General features: G+C 42.8%; 1 protein-coding gene and 9 non-coding genes across 12 annotated transcripts in view; 1 reads left to right on the forward strand and 9 right to left on the reverse strand.

Annotated features, from left to right (window-relative positions):
- LOC124123410 (H(+)/Cl(-) exchange transporter 7-like) overlaps window positions 1-18,948 on the forward strand; it is a 39,738-nt gene extending 20,790 nt beyond the window's left edge. For all 3 annotated transcript variants that reach the window (XM_048400769.1, XM_048400770.1, XM_048400771.1), the window contains 14 exons: window positions 521-575; window positions 1,468-1,528; window positions 2,993-3,131; window positions 3,254-3,347; window positions 7,005-7,174; window positions 8,167-8,218; window positions 9,008-9,135; window positions 10,243-10,328; window positions 10,772-10,901; window positions 13,165-13,248; window positions 13,678-13,770; window positions 14,532-14,615; window positions 14,786-14,866; window positions 16,457-18,948. In XM_048400769.1, coding sequence (XP_048256726.1) covers window positions 521-575; window positions 1,468-1,528; window positions 2,993-3,131; window positions 3,254-3,347; window positions 7,005-7,174; window positions 8,167-8,218; window positions 9,008-9,135; window positions 10,243-10,328; window positions 10,772-10,901; window positions 13,165-13,248; window positions 13,678-13,770; window positions 14,532-14,615; window positions 14,786-14,866; window positions 16,457-16,555 — 1,356 coding nt within the window. In that variant the 3' untranslated portion in view covers window positions 16,556-18,948. The remainder of the gene's footprint in view (window positions 1-520; window positions 576-1,467; window positions 1,529-2,992; window positions 3,132-3,253; window positions 3,348-7,004; window positions 7,175-8,166; window positions 8,219-9,007; window positions 9,136-10,242; window positions 10,329-10,771; window positions 10,902-13,164; window positions 13,249-13,677; window positions 13,771-14,531; window positions 14,616-14,785; window positions 14,867-16,456) is intronic.
- Window positions 18,949-21,788: 2,840 nt separating this feature from the next.
- Window positions 21,789-21,870, reverse strand: Trnas-uga. The gene has a single exon. It is a non-coding gene; the product is annotated as a tRNA-Ser (tRNA).
- Window positions 21,871-22,483: 613 nt separating this feature from the next.
- On the reverse strand, window positions 22,484-22,565 carry Trnas-uga. The gene has a single exon. It is a non-coding gene; the product is annotated as a tRNA-Ser (tRNA).
- Window positions 22,566-23,308: 743 nt separating this feature from the next.
- Trnas-uga lies at window positions 23,309-23,390 on the reverse strand. Its single transcript has one exon. It is a non-coding gene; the product is annotated as a tRNA-Ser (tRNA).
- A 79-nt stretch (window positions 23,391-23,469) lies between these two features.
- On the reverse strand, window positions 23,470-23,551 carry Trnas-cga. The gene has a single exon. It is a non-coding gene; the product is annotated as a tRNA-Ser (tRNA).
- A 743-nt stretch (window positions 23,552-24,294) lies between these two features.
- On the reverse strand, window positions 24,295-24,376 carry Trnas-uga. Its single transcript has one exon. It is a non-coding gene; the product is annotated as a tRNA-Ser (tRNA).
- Window positions 24,377-24,455: 79 nt separating this feature from the next.
- Window positions 24,456-24,537, reverse strand: Trnas-cga. Its single transcript has one exon. It is a non-coding gene; the product is annotated as a tRNA-Ser (tRNA).
- Window positions 24,538-25,280: 743 nt separating this feature from the next.
- Window positions 25,281-25,362, reverse strand: Trnas-uga. The gene has a single exon. It is a non-coding gene; the product is annotated as a tRNA-Ser (tRNA).
- Window positions 25,363-25,441: 79 nt separating this feature from the next.
- Window positions 25,442-25,523, reverse strand: Trnas-cga. Its single transcript has one exon. It is a non-coding gene; the product is annotated as a tRNA-Ser (tRNA).
- Window positions 25,524-26,266: 743 nt separating this feature from the next.
- On the reverse strand, window positions 26,267-26,348 carry Trnas-uga. Its single transcript has one exon. It is a non-coding gene; the product is annotated as a tRNA-Ser (tRNA).
- Window positions 26,349-26,405: the final 57 nt, after the last annotated feature.

The following is a 26,405-nucleotide window of genomic DNA, read 5'->3' on the forward strand; positions in this document are numbered from 1 at the left end:
TGTTTCAGTCATTAACACCAGTGTTTCAGTCATTAACGTCTGTGTTTCAGTCATTAACACCTGTGTTTTAGTCATTAACACCTGTGTTTCAGTCATTAACACCAGTGTTTCAGTCATTAACACCTGTGTTTCAGTCCTTAACACCTGTGTTTCAGTCCTTAACACCTGTGTTTCAGTCATTAACACCTGTGTTTCAGTCATTAACACCTGTGTCACAGTCATAAACACCTGTGGTTTAGTCATTAACACCTGAGTTTTAGTCATTAACACCTGTGTTTCAGTCATTAACAGCTGTTTTTTAGTCATTAACACCTGTGCATGCTCGTTGGTTTCACCAAAGCTGTAAAACGTCTAAAACTGCATCACTTAGGGTTTTCCTCCCACATCAAGCTGACATGCCATGATCTGACTGAAATACTGTTCAAAGCTGCGTTTAACCCACACCCTGTATATAAGTCATTTCTCCTCCCAGAATTCAAAATGAATGATATAAATGAACATATGTTTTCTCTGTTTTCAGAACACACAGTATTCTGGCTTTGAGATCCCTATATTCTTGATTATGGGAGTGATTGGTAAGTGGCGGTCTCAGGGCCGTAAGCAGTTAACAATGAATACGTCCTTACCTGATTAAACAAATATTTAGTCAATGTTCAATCTGGATGTTATAGGAATTCTACACTATGTTTTTGATAGTGTGAGCATGAAGATGGTTGATGTGATACAGGACCTGGTAATGATATTTCTTCCAATTTATGTGTTACATTGTATATAAAGACAATGGACTGTGAATTTTTGTTGTTGGAGACAGTGGTCCCTTCAAAATGCTTTCCGAGAATATTGGTTTAGCGTTTGGCAGACCGCCTATTTCCTGTCTTGGATTTTGTTCTTACAATCTTGGCCTATGCCTCGGACAGTATGGTACTGACTGACAGCACAGACTTGCCATGACACGTCCTACATGAGTTATTTTCTGTGTTGTTTAACAGCTAGAGCAAGAGGACAACAGTTTATTAAGATATATAATCCTGGTTCACTCCGATTATATTTCTGGGTTTGTCAGCACCATACCCCTGCTTGTGGGTTACGCGTGACCTGCATTTTTTCCTCCAATATCAAGCTTACACTGAGATGTAACTGGAATACTGTTCACAGCGGCGTTAGACCCAACTCACTCACTACTGAGATATACTACTCAAAAGAAGTTAAAGAACACTCAATGTTTCCATAGGAGTATAGTGAATGTGTCATGTCAAAACAGATTGACCTTAGTCGTATGAAAAAATATCGGGTGTTCCCTAACTTCTTTTGAGTAATATATCAGGGTATGTTTGCAAAACCAAAGCATGGGGGAAAGCAACAGTTTGTTTTTATGTGTGTTGGAGCACACACAGCACACTTGTGTATCTAGTGAACAGTTTATGCAAATGTCACTTTCACTTTCACTGACCAACTGGTTTCCTTCAGGTGGCTTGTTAGGAGCTCTGTTCAATCAGATCAACTACAAGCTGACTGTCTACAGGATGAGGTGAGGCTTTTTCTTAAATAATATAACTAGACAATGAAATGTTGTCATGCCTTGTCATGTTGTTACCATGGTTACAGTAACATACAAATCTAGCAATCTAAGCTGGTTGTAAGAGCTGACTAATGGATGTCAGTGACTTGGTTAATTTCGTGTCACCATATCCAGATGTGGTGGATCCTTGCTCATAATATCAATCACTGGTTTGTCCGGTCCAGATCCAGGCTAAAGTCATATTCAAGGATGTAAAATCTCCGCGGAAAAGCGGAAAATCACGTTTTTTCAAACAGTAGTCCTCGGAAAAAATCATCTTCCACATAAAAATATAATCAAAGATTTTTTTTAAAAATCGCCAAAATTATTATCGTGTTTCTGGACAACGGTTGCGGATTGTCCTGTTTTCGATCAGAGCTTTCAACATCATATATGCTTGTACTATTATTCATGACACATATGTTTTCTATCACGAATACTTGCACTATAGCATGGGATGTGGTGTCACACAGATAATTGTAAATACTCAGAAGATGGCTTGTTTTTAAGATAAAGTTGACTTTTAGCCTATAAGAGAAAAAAATGAGATGTTTTACAGTAGTTCATGTGATTAGCGAGAAAACTATTAATGTATTAATGTCTTATGGTTTGCAATGTTGTTTTGTGTTTTTTTCGAGGTAGGTACAAGGTAATTTTTTTTTTTCAATATGGCTTAACATGGGGGAAAGGGTTAAACATTGCACGCTTGTGACACTTGTCCTGGGGGATTGGGGGTGAAGTTTATGGCAATATTGCCCCCCAACCCAGCGGGTTGCCAGGTGCGCAGAAGCTATGCCCAATTTTTAAAAAGTACTGATTTAACTCTGACATTTTACTGCATCCGCCATCTTTGTTTATTTGACTAGACATTTGCCATTGGCTTATAACATTTCTTGGTTTGAATGTTGTCCAAACTGCACGAAATTGCTTAAAATGCAACCAAATGTTTAAAACATTTCTGGGGGGCAGGCCTCAGACCCCCCCTAGAGTTTTCCTCTCTTTTCGGCAAAACCTGCTCACATCCCAGCATATTGCTGAAGCATTGCTGAGTGTGATGTTAAACAATAAACTGGTGTTTCTTAGATTTGCACATTTTGTACATCATGCATCTGTTACGTTATCATCCTTTCATCATATCCAGTACATATTCGACTTTGTAAACAGAACCCAACAATTTGTTAATGCCCTTCCAGTGTTAGACATTTGCACCAGTCCTGTAGCCCTTTCCAGACAGCCCAGTAGTTCAGGTATCCTAAGGAGAGTAGAAATTGGCCACTTTTAAGGGTTTTCCTATGTTATCATTATGAGGACTAGTGGGCTAAAACTGTTAGTCTCTATCGCTGCCTTCCCATTGGAAAATGATGCTGAGGCTGATGTTGTTCTCAATGTCAACAGTGTATCATAGTGATGAACATCCTGTATATCCATCTGTAGGTTCATCCAGAAGAAGTGGAAGCAGGTGCTGGAAGCCATGATTGTGGCGGCCATGACAGGTCTGTTGGGCTACATTTCCATCTACTTCAACAACGACTGCGAGCCCATGAAGGGCAGCGGAGACGGAGAACCTGTACAGGTCGGTCAGCCCACTCACTCACTCACTCACTCACTCACTCACTCACTCTCCACATATCAATCACTCACTCCACATATCACTCACTCACTCACTCACTCACTCACTCCACATATCGGTTTCAGTTCTTCTGCCAAGACGGCTACTACAGCTCGACAGCCAGCATCTTCTTCCAGACTCCTGAGGCCAGTGTCAAGAACCTCTTCCATGAGGACATCGGTGAGTGATTGTCCCCTTCCTTGAGGACATCGGTGAGTGATTGTCCCCTTCAATAAGGGCATCGATGAGTGATTGTCACCTTCCTTGAGGACATTGGTGTTTAATTGTCCTCTCCTTGAGGACATCGTTGAGTGATTGTCCTCTTCCTTGAGAACATCGGTGAGTGATTGTCCCCTTCCTTGAGAACATCGGTGAGTTATTGTCCCCTCCCGTGAGGGTGTCAGTGAGTGATTGTCCCCTTCCTTGAGGACATCGGTGAGTGATTGTCCCCTTCCTTGAGGACATCGGTGAGTGATTGTCCCCTCCCGTGAGGGTGTCAGTGAGTGATTGTCCCCTGCCGTGAGGGTGTCAGTGAGTGATTGTCCCCTTCCTTGAGGACATCGGTGAGTGATTGTCCCCTTCCTTGAGGACATCGGTGAGTGATTGTCCCCTTCCTTGAGGACATCGGTGAGTGATTGTCCCCTTCCTTGAGGACATCGGTGAGTGATTGTCCCCTTCCTTGAGGACATCGGTGAGTGATTGTCCCCTTCCTTGAGGACATCGGTGAGTGATTGTCCCCTCCCGTGAGGACATCGGTGAGTGATTGTCCCCTCCCGTGAGGGTGTCAGTGAGTGATTGTCCCCTTCCTTGAGAACATCGGTGAGTTATTGTCCCCTCCCGTGAGGGTGTCAGTGAGTGATTGTCCCCTTCCTTGAGGACATCGGTGAGTGATTGTCCTCTTCCATGAGAACATCGGTGAGTTATTGTCCCCTCCCATGAGGGTGTCAGTGAGTGATTGTCCCCTTCCTTGAGGACATCGGTGAGTGATTGTTCCCTTCCTTGAGGACATCGTTGAGTGATTGTCCCCTTCCTTGAGAACATCGGTGAGTGATTGTCCCCTCCCGTGAGGGTGTCAGTGAGTGATTGTCCCCTTCCTTGAGAACATCGGTGAGTGATTGTCCCATCCCATGAGGGTGTCAGTGAGTGATTGTCCCCTTCCTTGAGGACATCGGTGAGTGATTGTCCCCTTCCTTGAGAACATCGGTGAGTTATTGTCCCCTCCCGTGAGGGTGTCAGTGAGTGATTGTCCCCTTCCTTGAGGACATCAGTGAGTGATTGTCCCCTCCCGTGAGGGTGTCAGTGAGTGATTGTCCCCTCCCGTGAGGGTGTCAGTGAGTGATTGTCCCCTTCCTTGAGGACATCGGTGAGTGATTGTCCCCTTCCTTGAGGACATCGGTGAGTGATTGTCCCCTCCCGTGAGGACATCGGTGAGTGATTGTCCCCTCCCGTGAGGGTGTCAGTGAGTGATTGTCCCCTTCCTTGAGGACATCGGTGAGTGATTGTCCCCTCCCGTGAGGGTGTCAGTGAGTGATTGTCCCCTTCCTTGAGGGTGTCAGTGAGTGATTGTCCCCTTCCTTGAGAACATCGGTGAGTGATTGTCCCATCCCATGAGGGTGTCAGTGAGTGATTGTCCCCTCCCGTGAGGGTGTCAGTGAGTGATTGTCCCCTCCCGTGAGGGTGTCAGTGAGTGATTGTCCCCTTCCTTGAGAACATCGGTGAGTGATTGTCCCATCCCATGAGGGTGTCAGTGAGTGATTGTCCCCTTCCTTGAGGACATCGGTGAGTGATTGTTCCCTTCCTTGAGGACATCGGTGAGTGATTGTCCCCTTCCTTGAGAACATCGGTGAGTGATTGTCCCCTCCCGTGAGGGTGTCAGTGAGTGATTGTCCCCTTCCTTGAGAACATCGGTGAGTGATTGTCCCATCCCATGAGGGTGTCAGTGAGTGATTGTCCCCTTCCTTGAGGACATCGGTGAGTGATTGTCCCCTTCCTTGAGAACATCGGTGAGTGATTGTTCCCTTCCTTGAGAACATCGGTGAGTGATTGTCCCCTTCCTTGAGAACATCGGTGAGTGATTGTCCCATCCCATGAGGGTGTCAGTGAGTGATTGTCCCCTTCCTTGAGGACATCGGTGAGTTATTGTCCCCTTCCTTGAGAACATCGGTGAGTGATTGTCCCCTTCCTTGAGAACATCGGTGAGTGATTGTTCCCTTCCTTGAGAACATCGGTGAGTTATTGTCCCCTCCCGTGAGGGTGTCAGTGAGTGATTGTCCCCTCCCGTGAGGGTGTCAGTGAGTAATTGTCCCCTCCCGTGAGGGTGTCAGTGAGTGATTGTCCCCTCCCATGAGGGTGTCAGTGAGTTATTGTCCCCTTCCTTGAGAACATCGGTGAGTTATTGTCCCCTCCCGTGAGGGTGTCAGTGAGTGATTGTCCCCTTCCTTGAGAACATCGGTGAGTGATTGTCCCCTCCCGTGAGGGTGTCAGTGAGTAATTGTCCCCTCCCGTGAGGGTGTCAGTGAGTGATTGTCCCCTCCCATGAGGGTGTCAGTGAGTGATTGTCCCATCCCATGAGGGTGTCAGTGAGTGATTGTCCCCTTCCTTGAGAACATCGGTGAGTGATTGTCCCATCCCATGAGGGTGTCAGTGAGTGATTGTCCCCTTCCTTGAGGACATCGGTGAGTGATTGTCCCCTTCCTTGAGAACATCGGTGAGTGATTGTTCCCTTCCTTGAGAACATCGGTGAGTTATTGTCCCCTCCCGTGAGGGTGTCAGTGAGTGATTGTCCCATCCCATGAGGGTGTCAGTGAGTGATTGTCCCCTTCCTTGAGGACATCGTTGAGTGATTGTCCCCTTCCTTGAGAACATCGGTGAGTTATTGTCCCCTTCCTTGAGAACATCGGTGAGTGATTGTCCCCTCCCGTGAGGGTGTCAGTGAGTGATTGTCCCCTCCCGTGAGGGTGTCAGTGAGTGATTGTCCCATCCCATGAGGGTGTCAGTGAGTGATTGTCCCATCCCATGAGGGTGTCAGTGAGTGATTGTCCCCTTCCTTGAGGACATCGTTGAGTGATTGTCCCCTTCCTTGAGAACATCGGTGAGTTATTGTCCCCTTCCTTGAGAACATCGGTGAGTGATTGTCCCCTCCCGTGAGGGTGTCAGTGAGTGATTGTCCCCTCCCGTGAGGGTGTCAGTGAGTGATTGTCCCATCCCATGAGGGTGTCAGTGAGTGATTGTCCCCTTCCTTGAGAACATCGGTGAGTGATTGTTCCCTTCCTTGAGAACATCGGTGAGTTATTGTCCCCTCCCGTGAGGGTGTCAGTGAGTGATTGTCTCCTTCCTTGAGGACATCGGTGAGTGATTGTCCCCTTCCTTGAGAACACCAGATTGTCCCCTCCTGTGAAGGTGTCGGTGAGTTATTGTCCCCTCCTGTGAGGGTGTTAATGAGAGATTTTCCCCTCCCGTGTGGATCTTGGTGAGTGATTGTACCTTTCCTTGAGGACATCGGTGAGTGATTGTCCCCTTCCTTGAGGACATCAGTGAGTGATTGTACCCTTCCTTGAGGACATCGGTGAGTGATTGTCCCCTTCCTTGAGGACATCGGTGAGTGATTGTCCCCTTCCTTGAGGACATTGGTGAGAGATTGTCCCCTTCCATGAGGACATCGGTGAGTGATTGTCCCCTTCCGTGAGGGCATCGATGAGTGTGTGATCATGTATCAGTTTATCACATGTATACACTATGTGGCAATTCCCTGCTGTTATTCGGCTGTATGATGATGGCAGTATACATCAGAAGAAAGGTTTACATTAGTCTTTACTTATATGTGTTTTTGTTCCCCAGGATCCTACAACATTGAGACGCTGGGATTCTACACCCTTGGCTACTTCTTGCTGGCATGCTGGACGTATGGTCTGAGCGTGCCCAGTGGGTTATTTATTCCAAGCCTTCTGATTGGTGCAGCCTGGGGCCGGATGTTCGGTATCCTGCTTCAGTTCCTGTTACCCCATGCGGTCAGTGCAAACGTTGATGTGTAGTAGCTGGATGTTGAGCAGGATGAGACTGATGCAAACGTTGATGTGTAGTAGCTGGATGTTGAGCAGGATGAGACTGATGCAAACCTTGATGTGTAGTAGCTGGATGTTGAGCAGGATGAGACTGATGCAAACATTGATGTGTAGTAGCTGGATGTTGAGCAGGATGAGACTGATGCAAACGTTGATGTGTAGTAGCTGGATGTTGAGCAGGATGAGACTGATGCAAACGTTGATGTGTAGTAGCTGGATGTTGAGCAGGATGAGACTGATGCAAACGTTGATGTGTAGTAGCTGGATGTTGAGCAGGATGAGACTGATGCAAAATTAGGTTTTTGTTGCCACCACAGTGTAATCCGCTTGGTGTTTATTTCACTGCAGAGCTCATGGATTGTTAGTCAGTTATTTAATCATTACATCACAACAACATATTCACAGTGTCACCACTGCTGTCATTGTCGGCAGATTTCGGAAATAACGGAAAGATATATTTCCTGGCCCCTTGAAATTTTACTTAAGCAGATTTCACTATTGGTTCTACATAAATGCTTCTACTTTGGAAGAGAGTAGGAAATCATCATTAAAGCCAGTGGCACCACTATTTTCTGTGCAGAGCTGTGTGCCTTGGCTACCAGAATCCGGGAGATATGTACTTGTGCCAGTCCCTTGGTAGGAGGTGATGAGGGGTAGGACACAGTACATGCCCTACCTGACTCTTGTAGATCCCTGTCATTAGACAAATGAAATGTAACAGATTGTCATGAATACATAGGGACTGACCAGTACATTCCACCCAAGGATCCGCTGGTCGCAGGGTCCAGATTCAAGAACAGTATTTCAGTTATGTTACAGAGTCTTCAGCAATGATGCAGGTCGAGACGGTTACTAGTTTGGTGAAACTTTGCATTTCAAAATAAGTTACTTTGATTGGTGTTGAAGTATGGCTTGATGTATCTTGTGTTGTTTTCCAGGACTGGGCAGACCCTGGCAAGTATGCTCTGATCGGAGCTGCTGCTCAACTGGGTGAGTCTTGAGGCAGATGGGTGGGGTATAACTGTCATAGTCCACATGTTGGGAGTATCAGATGGTGTTGGGGTGTTATTAGATGTTAATGCTGGGAATAAAGGTTGATTATTCTGTAGATTCCATCACAGTGCAATCTCATTAAAATCAGATCTTAGTTCTCGCTGCCGCTAAACAAAGATCAGACCGACCTTTCGCAAACTCTGACCAACCAATAGAATTACTGACAAGAAGTCGACATTAGCCAATCAGAAGGCAGCTTTCTCGTGCTTTACGGCACTCATTTCAAATTGGCGACTACGCTTCAAAACATATTTTGACAAATTCTCGCTTAAAAATTTGAAACCTGAACAAAAGAACATTCTAGAATGGCTAATATATGGTCTAGATTGTATAGATTCAGTCGTTAAGCCCGTAAGTATCGTTCGGAATACCCCGTTTTAACGTTTTCGAAGCTACATGATTAGAAATCACATTCCGACTGTCACTTTCATGATCTGGTAAGCAACGCTCTGATTGGTCAGATGAAAGGTCGTTCTGTTTAGCGGTAGCGAGAACTAAGATCTGATTTTAATGAGATTGATCACGGTGCTCCGGTCTCTCACTTGTGTGTCTTCATCACATGACGAAAGAGAACTAGGATGTAACTTGCTTCATATTTTATGTACCGGTAACACCTCATGATGGTATTGCGTTAAAGTTAAACTGATTTCCGTTCGTTGCTGCCCGTAGATGTTTCTAACGGTGTCACAGTCTATCTCTGATAATTACAAGCATGTGTTTTGACAGGTGGTATTGTCCGGATGACAATCAGTCTGACTGTCATTGTGGTGGAGGCAACCGGTAATGTGACGTTCGGTCTCCCCATCATGATCGTGTTGATGGTGGCCAAATGGGTCGGTGACTTCTTTAATGAGGTAGGACTTCACGGACTAAATATTGACTGCACAATTCAGAAAGTACAAAATTGATTTGAAAGGTTGTTTTAAAGCAAAAAAACCACCTCCATCGTTATACAATCAAACAAACACTACACAAGGCTTCAAGTCTTTAGTTATGATATTGACTGACTCGATGAAGTGAGATGTTGTAAATATGACCTTTGTCTTTGTTCAGCCAACTTTTATGCACTAAACATACTACAGGACAGGTGTTGTGACACTAAACATACTACAGCACAGGTGTTGTGACACTAAACATACTACAGAACAGGTGTTGTGACACTAAACATACTACAGCACAGGTATTGTGATGCTAAACATACTACAGGAGAGGTGTTGTGACACTAAACATACTACAGGACAGGTGTTGTGACACTAAAAATACTACAGAACAGCGTGTTGTGACACTAAACATACTACAGGACAGGTGTTGTGACACTAAACATACTACAGGACAGGTGTTGTGACACTAAACATACTACAGAACAGGTGTTGTGACACTAAACATACTACAGCACAGGTATTGTGACGCTAAACATACTACAGGACAGGTGTTGTGACACTAAACATACTACAGGACAGCGTGTTGTGACACTAAAAATACTACAGCACAGGTGTTGTGACACTAAAAATACTACAGAACAGCGTGTTGTGACACTAAACATACTACAGGGCAGGTGTTGTGACACTAAACATACTACAGGACAGGTGTTGTGACACTAAACATACTACAGCACAGGTATTGTGACGCTAAACATACTACAGGACAGGTGTTGTGATGCTAAACATACTACAGGACAGGTGTTGTGACACTAAACATACTACAGCACAGGTATTGTGACGCTAAACATACTACAGGACAGGTGTTGTGACACTAAGCATACTACAGGACAGGTGTTGTGACGCTAAACATACTACAGGACAGGTGTTGTGACACTAAACATACTACAGGACAGGTGTTGTGACACTAAACATACTACAGAACAGGTGTTGTGACACTAAACATACTACAGAAAAGGTGTTGTGACACTAAATGTACTACAGAACAGATGGCAGTATTTCATGTGTGACCGTCTGCTCCAGGGGATCTACGATATGCACGTGCACCTGCAGGGGGTCCCGATCCTGGGCTGGGAGCCGCCAGACATGAGCGCCAACATCAGCGCCACGTAAGACAATATTCACATAACCCAGGCTAAAGGTGTTTATTGAAAATGTTAGTCAAGAAGATTCTTCTTTGGCCAAAAAATCCTCGACCCCATTGGCCATTCTGTTTGTTAAATTTGTATCACATTTTTAACTCGTCATCGTATCACACCTGTAACTAGTCGTATCACATCTGTAACTAGACATAAACTATTAGTTCTTATGGTCTGTGCTCCCAATCAATTTTTGTTACCTCTTACACAAGTATTTGGTAGGAGTCTTGTGAAAAACAGTTTTATTCAAATTTCCATGGACGGATGTGCCGTTTGTCAGCTAATGATGTACCACTGTGTGATGTGTGTTAGTGAGGTGATGAATCGACCGGTCAGAGCTCTGATTTAAGGTGTCTGTGTACCAATGTGTTGTGTTTGAAGGTGTCTATGTACCAATGTGTTCTCTGTGGTAGTGAGGTGATGAGTCACCCTGTGACCGTGTTCCGGTCGGTGGAGTCGGTGGGGCGTATCATGGACCTGCTGAAGAAGGAGACTCACAATGGCTACCCCGTGGTGGACGACTACAGTCCGGACAGATGTATAGTACGTCCCTAAACACTCTTCTTCTTTTAAAATATTTTTTATTCCATTCAGTATATGATGTTACATATTTTCACATAAAGTAACATGACACGTAATATTATACTTATTAAGTGTAGGTTACATGCCAATACAGCAAGCAGCAAATTATAGCTGGCTAGTCAGGCTACAGGTGTACATCATGTTACCAAGTGGTGAAACTAGCAGGCTACGTTTGCCATGCTTATTGGATTAATCATTAACTTAGTGTGAAGCTATATCTTTACAGCATATTAGTGGAAATTGTTCATGTTAAAAAGAGAGACATATTTACTAAACAAGTAAACAATCAGCTCTTCTCACATTTTGGGGCAGCAGTCTCTACACCACACTGATTGTCACTCTTACACTATCTCTTACCTAAAAATTCTGTATCACCTGACAAAAATAATAGGGGCGCGTTGCAAGCCACGAATCGCTTTGAGAAAGCAAATTCATCGCTCAATCCGGGGTCTGCAACAGTTCGTAGCGCTTGCGCACTCTTCCAAAATGGCGGCACAACTACCGCTTGGTTGCCTTTACGTTTGTTTGATGTTTAAGGCCGCACTCAGCAATCTTCCAGCTATATGGCGGCGGTTTGTAAATAATCGAGTATGGACCAGACAATCCAGTGATTGACATCATGAGCATCTATCCACGTAATTGGGATACGATGACATGCATCAACCATGTCAGCGAGTCTGACCATCCGCGTAATGAAGAACGTAATATATGAGGCTCGATGACGAGCTGATGAAATTCCTTGTTCCGCTGTCAAAGTAAGCCGCCATTTTGGTTTGAGAACGAAGCGACCTCAGTCAGCGATTGTTTCGCTTGCCAGCGGCTGACAGTTAGCGCACTGTTGTAAGGCGAATCGCTGTACATCGCTTACAAGCGATTGGCGCTTTGCAACGCACCCTAGGTTTTCCCTATCCTCCTTGGGATTTGACCTGAAATGTGTGTACCTGTTGTAGATTGCCATTAGTTGATTTGACCTGAAATGTGTGTACCTGTTGTAGATTGCCATTAGTTGATTTGACCTGAAATGTGTGTACCTGTTGTAGATTGCCATTAGTTGATTTGACCTGAAATGTGTGTACCTGTTGTAGATTGCCATTAGTTGATTTGACCTGAAATGTGTGTACCTGTTGAGGATTGCCATTAGTTGATTTGACCTGAAATGTGTGTACCTGTTGTAGATTGCCATTAGTTGATTGGATTTCTGTCACAACTTGACAAACATTGGTGTTGATGCCATGTATGAGAGAGTGACAGGGGACAGTTTCCTCTAGACATGTTTCTGTCCAGTCGAATGGTGTGAAGTTGAGGTGAGGTGAGGTAAAATGGGGTTTAACGTCGCGTCCAAGATAATTGCACTTATACAGCGACGTGCATGCACGTGTGTGTGTGTGGCTGCTTGTGCTAGTCCGGACTGATGCCGATTTACAGTGCTAGCTCACTGAGATACCATGCCGCAGTTTAACATGAATACCCCACTCAGACACAGTATACTGACTCCGAGCCGACCAGTCCTTGTTTTAGCCCCTTAATGCCAAGCGCCAGACAGGGTAACAACAAGTACCATCTTTTAACGTCTTTTGGTATGACGCAGCTGGGGATCGAACCCTGGACCTTCCGCTCTCCAGGCGGAGGTGTGAAGTTGAAACCAGATCACAAGAAACAACTGAGAAGTAGATACTGTTGTTGGGCCCTGACTGTGTTTAACATTTGAAACTTAGAACTAAATCGTGTCAGCAACAAAATGAAATGAGTAGATTTAGGCGTGTAAACACTCTGTGGTGCATGTCAGGGCAAACATTTGTGACACATCACATGTGCCTCACTGACACAGATTGGAAGTTGCCATCTTTACTTGTCATGGCTGACAGGGAAACCAACGCAATCATTAGACAGCGAATGGGGAAATATGTTTGATAACTAGAAAGACAATGTCAAAGATGGCGGCCACCATTGATCACATGCGTAATGATATTTCACTAAGCAAGAAAAGGAATGTTTTGTGATTGCATGGAGTGTTTATGTTAAAAAGAAATTCCTCAACTGTGTTTAAAGATGTACAATTACTATGCCTCTGTTCACTTCATGACTATTGATGTCATATCAGAAATGTAGTAAGCAATAATAAAGTTAGAAAGAAACAGTTGTAAAAGTGACAAACAAGATTATAAAATACTGTTTGTTTCGTACCTTGATTTGCCATTTAACAAGAGCTCATTTTCTGTTACAGCGCAGGGGCTTGATGTATGAATCATTTGGGACCTTCGAGGGGATGATTCTTCGGTCTCAACTTATCATGCTTATCAAGTTCAAGGTCAGTTGCTAGATTCGTTCTGACGTAGTTAGGCAGAGCCTTCTCCACATCATGTAGTGGGGACACATGGGCTTCACACTTAGTACCCATGTAGGCAGTGGACCCTTGGGCTACGGCATGACGACCGAGGGCCTAAACCCCCTCGGCTGGCCCACTGCAGCTGACTTGATGTTGTTACACATGCTTACTGCTTCATCTGATAAGGTAGTAAGCATATACTCCGAAATTTTGTGTTCCTCATAATAAAGAAGTTGACATCCATATATTCTCTTCCTCATGTGTATCACTTCTAAATGCCTTTCAAAGACCTTCATGGTCCTTGTCTGCGATACACTATACATTGTCTTTGACTTCCATTGTGTCTCGTGCCATTTTTAGAAGCATGATGGAGGTGTTTGAAATGTCATTCTTTTACGCTTTGCTTTGCAGGTGTTCAATGAGAACCCTGACATCAACAGTCTTCAAACCACGTTAAAGTCGGTGGACTTTCGGGATGCCTACCCACGATACCCTCCGATACAGGTGCCCATAATGTTATCTTATTCCTCAGAGGGTCACAGGTGGCCAAGTTGGCTGAGGCGCAGAAATTTGCTGTGCAGAGTTGCCTCCCTTTGGTATGCCAGAAACAGATGATCATGGGTTTGAATCCCAGATTCCTCCTGCTTATGTTTCTTGGTTTGTCTGCACCAAACCATCTTCTGGGTTTCATCAAAGTTGTAAACGTCTGAGACCTGCATCACTTAAGCTTTCCTCCCACATCAAGCTGACGCCGTGGTTTGACTGAAATACTGTTCAAAGTGGCATGTTCAAACTCATTATTCCTCAGATGCCTTGACAGTTTACATTAAGCAAGATTTTCCTCACAACAATTGAAGGCCCATATGAAAGACATGCTCATCATCATATTTATGACTCTCTATTGTCTTAAGAGGCTACTAGATTCCACCTGGAGGTCATTGAAGGACGTGGATGATTGTACAATGTCAACCACTGGTTGATCTGCCCACTTATGTACAGTCCACTATAATATCACTGGGATATATCCTGACCCCTGTCTTCACCAACATTCACTCACTCATGCATATTGAATGTCAGTATTTATGTTTCCAGGTACATGTATAAGTGAATGCTTTATTAGTTTGTTATGATTGTGATGTCGTAATGGTAGAAGATTTGACTTATTAGAAGGTTGTGATCAGTGAGGATCTTGTAAGGAGAATTATGTTCGAGAATGGATCTACTGCCGATACTGATGACTCATAATTTGTATTGACTTGTTGCAGCTTATAAATGTGACACCTCAGGAACGAGAAATGACCATTGACCTGCGGCCATTCATGAATCCAGCTCCATACACAGTCACCAATGTAAGTTACAGAAATTACCTTCTTAGATCCATAGCATGAAAGTTGATTATTTACAGACAGCTGTCATATAGCTGGAATACATGTATTATGGGGTGCGGCGTTAAACAACACACAAACAAACATTTAAGATAATATATATTTTTTAATGACTTCGTTATTTCTACCTGCAGTCTGCCTCCCTGCCGAGAATATTTAAGTTGTTCCGAGCCTTGGGTCTGCGCCATGTCATCGTCATCAACAATGAACATCAGGTATGACTACCAGCTCAATAAAGTCACATGTTCACTCCGATATGACTATAAAAGTCCAGTTTCCACCCTTGCAGAACTTGGCTGGAATTCCACAGTTACATTTGGGCTGGACTAAGAGTCTATGCATAGTCCAATCAAAATCGTGCAACAAAATAGACATCCGTTTCGTAATCAACATGAAATACAACGTGCAGATTTCGATCGACTGCAAAATATGTGTTTCGTCAACTGGGCGTTGACAGATATTTTCCTAATCTTGTCATGTTTTTTTATCAAGGTGTTCAAATGATTTGATGCACTTCGAGAGGTAGGCCCGTTTTATTACAATGTAGATCTTGATTATCGATCCGATCGTCTTGACTGGGCGCCGCCATTTTGTTTGAAGCAAATTCAAGTGATATGAGAGGTGGAATCAGATTTGTCAATGGGAGAGACATTGAAGGAACATACCTTGTCATAGCCACTGGTGGTGCTACGATGAAGCCACAAAATCCCAGCCTAGTTCGGCAAGGGTGGAAACTGGACTTTTCAAGTCAGTTAACTCCCTTGCCTCGGGAAGATGGATGAAGATGTGTCAACCCCTCCGTAGAAGATCATATCAACAAGTGTCACTCTGGCCCAGATTGTTATACCAAAGCCTGTAGTTTCAGTGCACCAAGATATAGCTGAATTATTGGTGTCACTGGCGAAAAACAAGAAACTCCCTCTGTTATGTGAGATGTTGTAAAAGAATTAAAACAAATTGAAAAGTTATGTAAAATATTTTTTGAGCTGAGATTAACTTGTGCTGTGTCACATAATACACCTGAAGCTTTTTGCTTCTAGGCAGAGTAGAAGGGATTTCTTCTCCCACTCAGAAATCCATGTGCAGACTGTTTTTGTTTGTGGTGGGGTATAAGGGATTTCTTCTCCCACTCAGAAATCCATGTACAGCCTGTTTTTGTTTGTGGCGGAGTAGAAGGGATGTATTCTCCCACTCAGAAATCCATGTGCAGCCTGTTTTTGTTTGTGGCGGGGTATAAGGGATTTATTCTCCCACTCAGAAATCCGTGAGCAGCCTATTTTTGTTTGTGGCGGGGTATAAGGGATTTATTCTGCCGCGTAGAAATATATTTCCCTCCCAGGCGGGAAACACAATATTTTATCAATATCATGTGAACCAATCAGATCACAACATTCAAACATGGAGGTTAGATAATGAATCATATGCATGCAAAATGAGCCCCCAAACTTATATAAACAGGTACTTCATCATGGCCATGTTTGTGACATTCCATCTTCAATCAGTGAAGGTTCATAAAGTTATTGGGGCACAGGCGACTCAGTTTCCTAAAGTGCCGTAATTTGCTGTGCAGAGTCCCTTAGGCAAGCCAGACTTGTAGTGGACAAGTCTGATTAGTCTGATTAGGATTTTCAGTTTGTTAGCACCATGTATTGAGCCAAATTGGTACATGTCTAATACCTGTATCACTTTGGACTTTCTTCACAGATTAAACTATTATAACTCAGTTACTGTTTAAAGCAGTATTAAATCCAACTCACTCACTAATAATGCAGTGAACTCTCACAGTAATCGACTCCTGTTTCTAGGTGATTGGCATGGTTACCAGAAAAGACCTGGCTCGCTACAAGATCTGGCGCCACCGAGGACAGATCAGCATGGAAGAGCTTCTCATCTCTCACAGTTGATGAGGGCAGCGGCGTGATAGTGACACTGAATAATACTCCGTTACTGTTGTGTGAGACCGATGCTGTAAGAGGAAGATTCCATGTATGCAAGTCCCCATTGCTGGTATAACATTCCGCCATGACCAAACTGTCTGCAGAGTGCTGGATGGCACACTTATCAGGGTGGCGTGTTTGTGATACTTTGTTTGTTGATTATCGTGTTGGACAAGTTTTGGAGAATGTGAGCGAAAAGGGAGATAACCAGGAATGGGATTGAGGAGACCATGATGACCGCAGCCGATGTACATGTTACTTTATCACCAATGGAATCTCTCCTTTGTCTCAAGGCTCCTGTCTTGTGGTACCAATGCCAGACAGTGGGCATTATTTTGGCTACGATGTTTTGTAAATGTATCATTCCCTACATCGTAGTCACGTGTGCAATATGACGACCAAGTTCATGGAGTGAAGATACCTGGATGATATATTCCGTATCAACATGCCTGTAATATTATATTCCCATGTGGCATTGTAATATGTTGATGTAAATTTGAACAAGAGGAGGTAGCACTACAGCAAGGCAATAATATATCTAGCCAATAATCATTTTAGAAAACAAGACCATATCTATTTGAAAAACAAACACATGTGTGCGACACACTACAGAAATCTAGGTGATAACACATGCTAAATAAAACAGCTTAGGGGATGATAAAACACTGATAACAGCACACCTTGAGTACAGCAAGACCATCTGTACCAACACTCCTGCTGTGTGTGTCAGGACATTGCCCTTGTTACAGTCAGGGGAGATAACTGACACCAACGTACAATCTATGTGTTAATGGGATGGATGTGGGAGTGTTGAGAGGCGGGGCAGGTGGGTAACTGTTAGGCAGGGTATTGAATGGGGGTGAGTGGAAGCGGGGTTTATGATGTTTCGTTTCGGGCAGGTGTGATTGAAGGGTGGGATGGGTGAGCGAGTGTTGATGAGCTGTGTGGTGTCCAGGGTTTTACCTTTACATTCAAAAGTGGGGGTCCAGGGTCCCCCAATAACTACTTTAAAGGGTCCTTACAGGCAATATGATGCCTATGACTGCTCTTGCATGGCTGTAGGTACAATGAATACATGGATGTATAATAGTGAGTCCCTCAGGCTCGGGTATGTTTCTTTTTCGGCATCTATTCTACACATTTGTGTGTACTGGATGCTCATTTGTGCCAGTGTAACACCCTGGGTGTCAGAAAGTTTCTTAAGGATTAGGGATGGTGAGTGTTGTTGTTGAATGGTGGAGCAGGTGTCGTTGAGTAGATGTTGGGTGGAGTGGATGTGGTTGAGGGGTTGGTGTTGTTGGGGGGTTTGTTTTGTTAAGAGATGGAATGGATGTGGTTGTGGGAGGGAGTAGATGTTGTTGAGGACTAGGTGTTGTTGAGGGATGGTTGTTGTTAAGAGATGAAATGGATGTGGTTATGGGTAGAGCGGATGTGTTTGTGGGAGGGAGTGGGTGTTTTTTTCATAGGTGAGTGTTCTTTAGGGGTGCAGTGGGTGTTGTTGAGGGATGGGTGTAATTGAAGGTTGGAGCAGATGTGGTTAATGGGTGAGTTGTGGAGTGGGTGTTGTTGAGGAGTGGGTGTTGTTGAGGGGTGGAGTGGGTGTTGTTGAGGGATGGGTGTTGTTGAGGGATGGGTGTTGTTGAGGGATGGGTGTTGTTGAGGAATGGATGTTGTTGAAGGATGGGTGTTGTTGATGAATGGATGTTGTTGAAGGATGGGTGTTGTTGAGGGATGGAGTGGGTGTTGTTGAGGGATGGGTGTTGTTGAAGGATGGATGTTGTTGAAGGATGGGTGTTGTTGAGGGATGGGTGTTGTTGACGGATGGATGTTGTTGAAGGATGGGTGTTGTTGGAGGATGGGTGTTGTTGAGGGATGGAGTGGGTGTTGTTGAGGGATGGGTGTTGTTGAGGAATGGATGTTGTTGAAGGATGGGTGTTGTTGATGAATGGATGTTGTTGAAGGATGGGTGTTGTTGAGGGATGGAGTGGGTGTTGTTGAGGGATGGGTGTTGTTGGAGGATGGATGTTGTTGAAGGATGGGTGTTGTTGAGGGATGGGTGTTGTTGACGGATGGATGTTGTTGAAGGATGGGTGTTGTTGGAGGATGGGTGTTGTTGAGGGATGGAGTGGGTGTTGAGGGATGGGTGTTGTTGATGAATGGATGTTGTTGAAGGATGGGTGTTGTTGAGGGATGGAATGTGTGTTTTCGAGGGGTAGTTGTTGTTGAGGGGTTGAGTAGGTGTGGTTGAGGGTTAGGTTCTGTTAAAGGATTGAAGGGGTTGAGGAGTGGGTGTTGTTGATGGGTGGAGTTGGTGTTGTTGGGGGTGGTTGGATGTGGAATGGTGTCAGGGTATTGCTTATCGTGGGGGTGTTGGGGAGGGGTGGGTGGGTATGGGAGGGTGTCGGGGTATTGCTGGGTGTTGGGTGTTGGGGAGAGACTGGGAAAGCAGTGCGGACATGATGGCTTATGTGTGAATATGAATATAGGCGGCACCGAATGTCTCACAGAGCACAACTACAAATTCTCCACAGAAATATGTTGAACTTGTTAATTGTTGAATATGGGTGATTTGAAACAGATGCGACTATCCACATTTTGGAGAAGTTGATCTGTAGTGAAATGTCGTCATTTTCAGCTAGTATCGTTATATATAGATGACCAAGGCCGACTAGGTTTTTAGAGAAGTTTGTGTATAAAAATGGGCTTGTTGACCATCTGGATCCCTCACTTGAAGGTCTATCGTATCTATATCCGCCCCCATATATGACGGTTGTGGATACTGGTTCATATCGTACCTATTTCCCGGCCCTTCATGTCGGTTGTGGATACTGGTTCATATCGTACCTATAATTACGCCCATGTATGACGGTTGTGGATACTGGATGATATTGTACCCATATCCCTGGCCAAACATGTCGGTCCTGGAAACTGGTTGACAATGTACCTATATTCTCGCCCATACATGTTGGTTGTGTATACTGGTAGATATAGTACCTATATTCCCACCAATGTATGTTGGTGTGGATACTGGTTGACAATGTACCTATATTCTCGCCCATACATGTCGGTTGTGGATACTGGTAGATATAGTACCTATATTCCCACCAATGTATGTCGGTTGTGGATACTGGTTGACAATGTACCTATATTCTCGCCCATATATGACGATTGTGGATACTGGTTGATATCATACCAGTATTCCGGCCCATAGTATGTCTCAGTAGTCGATACTAGCTTAAGTATGACTATCACCACTACCAATGTGACCTCTGTCTACAGCAAAGTTCACTATTTCAAACAATACACTTTAGACATATTGATATCTATTTCATGTCTGTTAATATTTCAGTTTACACCTGTCTTTCATTCTGTTCAGAATTGTATGACTGTGGCAATTTTATTTGTCCACAGTATGTTAATGTTTATGTATAATTACCATAATTTTCTTGGATATTTTTGTACTTAACGTTACCCCTCACTCTCATTTAGATAAGATATCAAATCGTTTCTACATTTGTGATGACATGTTGATTACAAACATGCTACAGGGTAGCGCGATATGGTGCTTACATTGTGGGTGGATACCAACCTGAGCCGTGCTGGTGCTCACGCAATAGGCTGTGACCAGGCACTGATGGTGCTCACGCAATAGGCTGTGACCAGGCACTGATGGTGCCCACGCAAAAGGCAGTCAGCAGGCACTGATGGTGCCCACGCAATAGGCTGTCCAATTTCTATTTTTACAGTAAAGAAATAGTCTCATTGTTTTGTGTACAAGATGCTTTATATGATGTGTACGATCAATGTCTTTTTGTGCACATTTTCTGCAAAACTTAGGCTTAAAAAAATAATAGTCTTGGTTCTAAGGCATCATCATAAAGTTTGCCGCAAGTTTCTTTTTTTTCCATTTTTGAAAAATTCAACAAAATCCTTAAATATTTCAAGTCCAAGGGTAGTCAAATACTGTATTCCAGTATTTTACTCATCAAGGAATACTTTTATGTAGGACTTTCCCAAGTTGGCTGTAAACAACAAAAGACACCGCCCACCCGCCTGCACTATATTTTCAAAAGCCATTGCCTGAGAACCAGTTCTTTTATTTTTTTAAGCCTTAAACTTCAAATTGTCAGTAATATTGAAATGTCATTGCTCACGTGACCATCTTAGTCATTAAGTTTTGTTTAGTAACTTTTTTTGTTTAGGAAGATGCATGTTTTATTATCATTACTACTGGTACGCTACTGTACACAAGCCAGTTACAAAGGGATAGATATCAACTGTATTTACTATGCAGCTACATTCGACTTGATGTGACTACTTGCCCTGATGTATGGCTTCACGGATTCGTTTCATGTATCATGTATCATGTGGTACATGTATCCAGCTGCTACATGTGACTCATTTAGAGATGCCAAACGATTACCATTTTGGCAAAATCATTACCATAACTTGAACCAAATTGTGTCAGTAGAATTCAGTGAAAAATGATGTGAATTATGTCCAAAATACATTGCCAGTAATTAAGCCTTGATATTTAGCTTTTGATAGGCATAGACAATTTGTCACATATACAACCTGTTAATAATCAGTTGGCTCAGCTTGTGATGGGAAGGTATACAGATTTTCAGTTTTCAGACATAGTTTTCAAAAATCAAAAATGATAAATCGCTGTGAACAGGAATCGAACCTGCGCTGGAATATCCCACAGCTGTGATAGCACGAGCTTAAAACAAATTCATGGAACTAGTCTTGACGTGGAAGCAATTCACTGGCTCAGAATAACATGTTTTTACTTTTTGAAATGTAGGATAAGAAACCCAGTAAACATCACACTCACCAGTTCACGTGCCACAATCATTAGGGAATGAAATGGATAACATTTCATCTGCCTTTCAAACTTTTATCTAGGATTTCTTTCATTCAGCTTTATACAATTGTGTACAGTGTTTTCTTATATTTTGTACTGGCAAGCATCTTTTTTCTTATAATGTGAACCACGAGTTTGCAACAGTGACCTTCCAAACGAAATGACACAATAAATTCATTGTTCAACAAATCTGCAATTGTGTACAGTGTTTTCTTCTATTTTGTACTGGCAAGCATCTTTTGTTCTTATCATGTGAACAACGAGTTTGCAACAGTGACCTTCCAAACGAAATGACACAATAAATTCATTATTCAATAAATCTGCAAAATGATCCGCTGTGAACAGGATTCGAACCTGCGCGGGAATAACCCATTGGATTTCAAGTCCAACGCCTTAACCACTCGGCCATCACAGCTCTGCCATGGAGCGTCAATAGCAAAGGAGCTATCCCGTAGCACATGTGACATAGTTTTCAAAAAGCAAAAATGATAAATCGCTGTGAACAGGAATCGAACCTGCGCTGGAATATCCCACAGCTGTGATAGCACGAGCTTAAAACAAATTCATGGAACTAGTCTTGACGTGGAAGCAATTCACTGGCTCAGAATAACATGTTTTTACTTTTTGAAATGTAGGATAAGAAACCCAGTAAACATCACACTCACCAATTCACGTGCCACAATCATTAGGGAATAAAATGGATAACATTTAATCTGCCTTTCAAACTTTTATCTAGGATTTCTTTCATTCAGCTTTATACAATTGTGTACAGTGTTTTCTTCTATTTTGTACCGGCAAGCATCTTTTTTCTTATAATGTGAACCACGAGTTTGCAACAGTGACCGTCCAAACGAGATTACACAATAAATTCATTATTCAACAAATCTGCAATTGTGTACAGTGTTTTCTTCTATTTCGTACTGGCAAGCATCTTTTGTTCTTATCATGTGAACCACGAGTTTGCAACAGTGACCTTCCAAACGAAATGACACAAGAAATTCATTATTCAATAAATCTGCAAAATGATACGCTGTGAACAGGATTCGAACCTGCGCGGGAATAACCCATTGGATTTCAAGTCCAACGCCTTAACCACTCGGCCATCACAGCTCTGCCATGGAGCGTCAATAGCAAAGGAGCTATCCCGTAGCACATGTGACATAGTTTTCAAAAAGCAAAAATGATAAATCGCTGTGAACAGGAATCGAACCTGCGCTGGAATATCCCACAGCTGTGATAGCACGAGCTTAAAACAAATTCATGGAACTAGTCTTGACGTGGAAGCAATTCACTGGCTCAGAATAACATGTTTTTACTTTTTGAAATGTAGGATAAGAAACCCAGTAAACATCACACTCACCAATTCACGTGCCACAATCATTAGGGAATAAAATGGATAACATTTAATCTGCCTTTCAAACTTTTATCTAGGATTTCTTTCATTCAGCTTTATACAATTGTGTACAGTGTTTTCTTCTATTTTGTACCGGCAAGCATCTTTTTTCTTATAATGTGAACCACGAGTTTGCAACAGTGACCGTCCAAACGAGATTACACAATAAATTCATTGTTCAACAAATCTGCAATTGTGTACAGTGTTTTCTTCTATTTTGTACTGGCAAGCATCTTTTGTTCTTATCATGTGAACAACGAGTTTGCAACAGTGACCTTCCAAACGAAATGACACAATAAATTCATTATTCAACAAATCTGCAATTGTGTACAGTGTTTTCTTCTATTTCGTACTGGCAAGCATCTTTTGTTCTTATCATGTGAACCACGAGTTTGCAACAGTGACCTTCCAAACGAAATGACACAAGAAATTCATTATTCAATAAATCTGCAAAATGATACGCTGTGAACAGGATTCGAACCTGCGCGGGAATAACCCATTGGATTTCAAGTCCAACGCCTTAACCACTCGGCCATCACAGCTCTGCCATGGAGCGTCAATAGCAAAGGAGCTATCCCGTAGCACATGTGACATAGTTTTCAAAAAGCAAAAATGATAAATCGCTGTGAACAGGATTCGAACCTGCGCGGGAATTTCCCATTGGATTTCGAGTCCAACGCCTTAACCACTCGGCCATCACAGCTCTGCCATGGAGCGTCAATAGCAAAGGAGCTATCCCGTAGCACATGTGACATAGTTTTCAAAAAGCAAAAATGATAAATCGCTGTGAACAGGAATCGAACCTGCGCTGGAATATCCCACAGCTGTGATAGCACGAGCTTAAAACAAATTCATGGAACTAGTCTTGACGTGGAAGCAATTCACTGGCTCAGAATAACATGTTTTTACTTTTTGAAATGTAGGATAAGAAACCCAGTAAACATCACACTCACCAATTCACGTGCCACAATCATTAGGGAATAAAATGGATAACATTTAACCTGCCTTTCAAACTTTTATCTAGGATTTCTTTCATTCAGCTTTATACAATTGTGTACAGTGTTTTCTTCTATTTTGTACCGGCAAGCATCTTTTTTCTTATAATGTGAACCACGAGTTTGCAACAGTGACCGTCCAAACGAGATTACACAATAAATTCATTGTTCAACAAATCTGCAATTGTGTACAGTGTTTTCTTCTATTTTGTACTGGCAAGCATCTTTTGTTCTTATCATGTGAACAACGAGTTTGCAACAGTGACCTTCCAAACGAAATGACACAATAAATTCATTATTCAACAAATCTGCAATTGTGTACAGTGTTTTCTTCTATTTCGTACTGGCAAGCATCTTTTGTTCTTATCATGTGAACCACGAGTTTGCAACAGTGACCTTCCAAACGAAATGACACAAGAAATTCATTATTCAATAAATCTGCAAAATGATACGCTGTGAACAGGATTCGAACCTGCGCGGGAATAACCCATTGGATTTCAAGTCCAACGCCTTAACCACTCGGCCATCACAGCTCTGCCATGGAGCGTCAATAGCAAAGGAGCTATCCCGTAGCACATGTGACATAGTTTTCAAAAAGCAAAAATGATAAATCGCTGTGAACAGGATTCGAACCTGCGCGGGAATTTCCCATTGGATTTCGAGTCCAACGCCTTAACCACTCGGCCATCACAGCTCTGCCATGGAGCGTCAATAGCAAAGGAGCTATCCCGTAGCACATGTGACATAGTTTTCAAAAAGCAAAAATGATAAATCGCTGTGAACAGGAATCGAACCTGCGCTGGAATATCCCACAGCTGTGATAGCACGAGCTTAAAACAAATTCATGGAACTAGTCTTGACGTGGAAGCAATTCACTGGCTCAGAATAACATGTTTTTACTTTTTGAAATGTAGGATAAGAAACCCAGTAAACATCACACTCACCAATTCACGTGCCACAATCATTAGGGAATAAAATGGATAACATTTAACCTGCCTTTCAAACTTTTATCTAGGATTTCTTTCATTCAGCTTTATACAATTGTGTACAGTGTTTTCTTCTATTTTGTACCGGCAAGCATCTTTTTTCTTATAATGTGAACCACGAGTTTGCAACAGTGACCGTCCAAACGAGATTACACAATAAATTCATTGTTCAACAAATCTGCAATTGTGTACAGTGTTTTCTTCTATTTTGTACTGGCAAGCATCTTTTGTTCTTATCATGTGAACAACGAGTTTGCAACAGTGACCTTCCAAACGAAATGACACAATAAATTCATTATTCAACAAATCTGCAATTGTGTACAGTGTTTTCTTCTATTTCGTACTGGCAAGCATCTTTTGTTCTTATCATGTGAACCACGAGTTTGCAACAGTGACCTTCCAAACGAAATGACACAAGAAATTCATTATTCAATAAATCTGCAAAATGATACGCTGTGAACAGGATTCGAACCTGCGCGGGAATAACCCATTGGATTTCAAGTCCAACGCCTTAACCACTCGGCCATCACAGCTCTGCCATGGAGCGTCAATAGCAAAGGAGCTATCCCGTAGCACATGTGACATAGTTTTCAAAAAGCAAAAATGATAAATCGCTGTGAACAGGATTCGAACCTGCGCGGGAATTTCCCATTGGATTTCGAGTCCAACGCCTTAACCACTCGGCCATCACAGCTCTGCCATGGAGCGTCAATAGCAAAGGAGCTATCCCGTAGCACATGTGACATAGTTTTCAAAAAGCAAAAATGATAAATCGCTGTGAACAGGAATCGAACCTGCGCTGGAATATCCCACAGCTGTGATAGCACGAGCTTAAAACAAATTCATGGAACTAGTCTTGACGTGGAAGCAATTCACTGGCTCAGAATAACATGTTTTTACTTTTTGAAATGTAGGATAAGAAACCCAGTAAACATCACACTCACCAATTCACGTGCCACAATCATTAGGGAATAAAATGGATAACATTTAACCTGCCTTTCAAACTTTTATCTAGGATTTCTTTCATTCAGCTTTATACAATTGTGTACAGTGTTTTCTTCTATTTTGTACCGGCAAGCATCTTTTTTCTTATAATGTGAACCACGAGTTTGCAACAGTGACCGTCCAAACGAGATTACACAATAAATTCATTGTTCAACAAATCTGCAATTGTGTACAGTGTTTTCTTCTATTTTGTACTGGCAAGCATCTTTTGTTCTTATCATGTGAACAACGAGTTTGCAACAGTGACCTTCCAAACGAAATGACACAATAAATTCATTATTCAACAAATCTGCAATTGTGTACAGTGTTTTCTTCTATTTCGTACTGGCAAGCATCTTTTGTTCTTATCATGTGAACCACGAGTTTGCAACAGTGACCTTCCAAACGAAATGACACAAGAAATTCATTATTCAATAAATCTGCAAAATGATACGCTGTGAACAGGATTCGAACCTGCGCGGGAATAACCCATTGGATTTCAAGTCCAACGCCTTAACCACTCGGCCATCACAGCTCTGCCATGGAGCGTCAATAGCAAAGGAGCTATCCCGTAGCACATGTGACATAGTTT

This window comes from Haliotis rufescens, unplaced genomic scaffold (assembly GCF_023055435.1).
Source record: "Haliotis rufescens isolate VD_foot unplaced genomic scaffold, xgHalRufe1.0.p SCAF_20, whole genome shotgun sequence".
In the NCBI taxonomy this organism is placed as follows: Eukaryota; Metazoa; Mollusca; class Gastropoda; order Lepetellida; family Haliotidae; genus Haliotis; species Haliotis rufescens.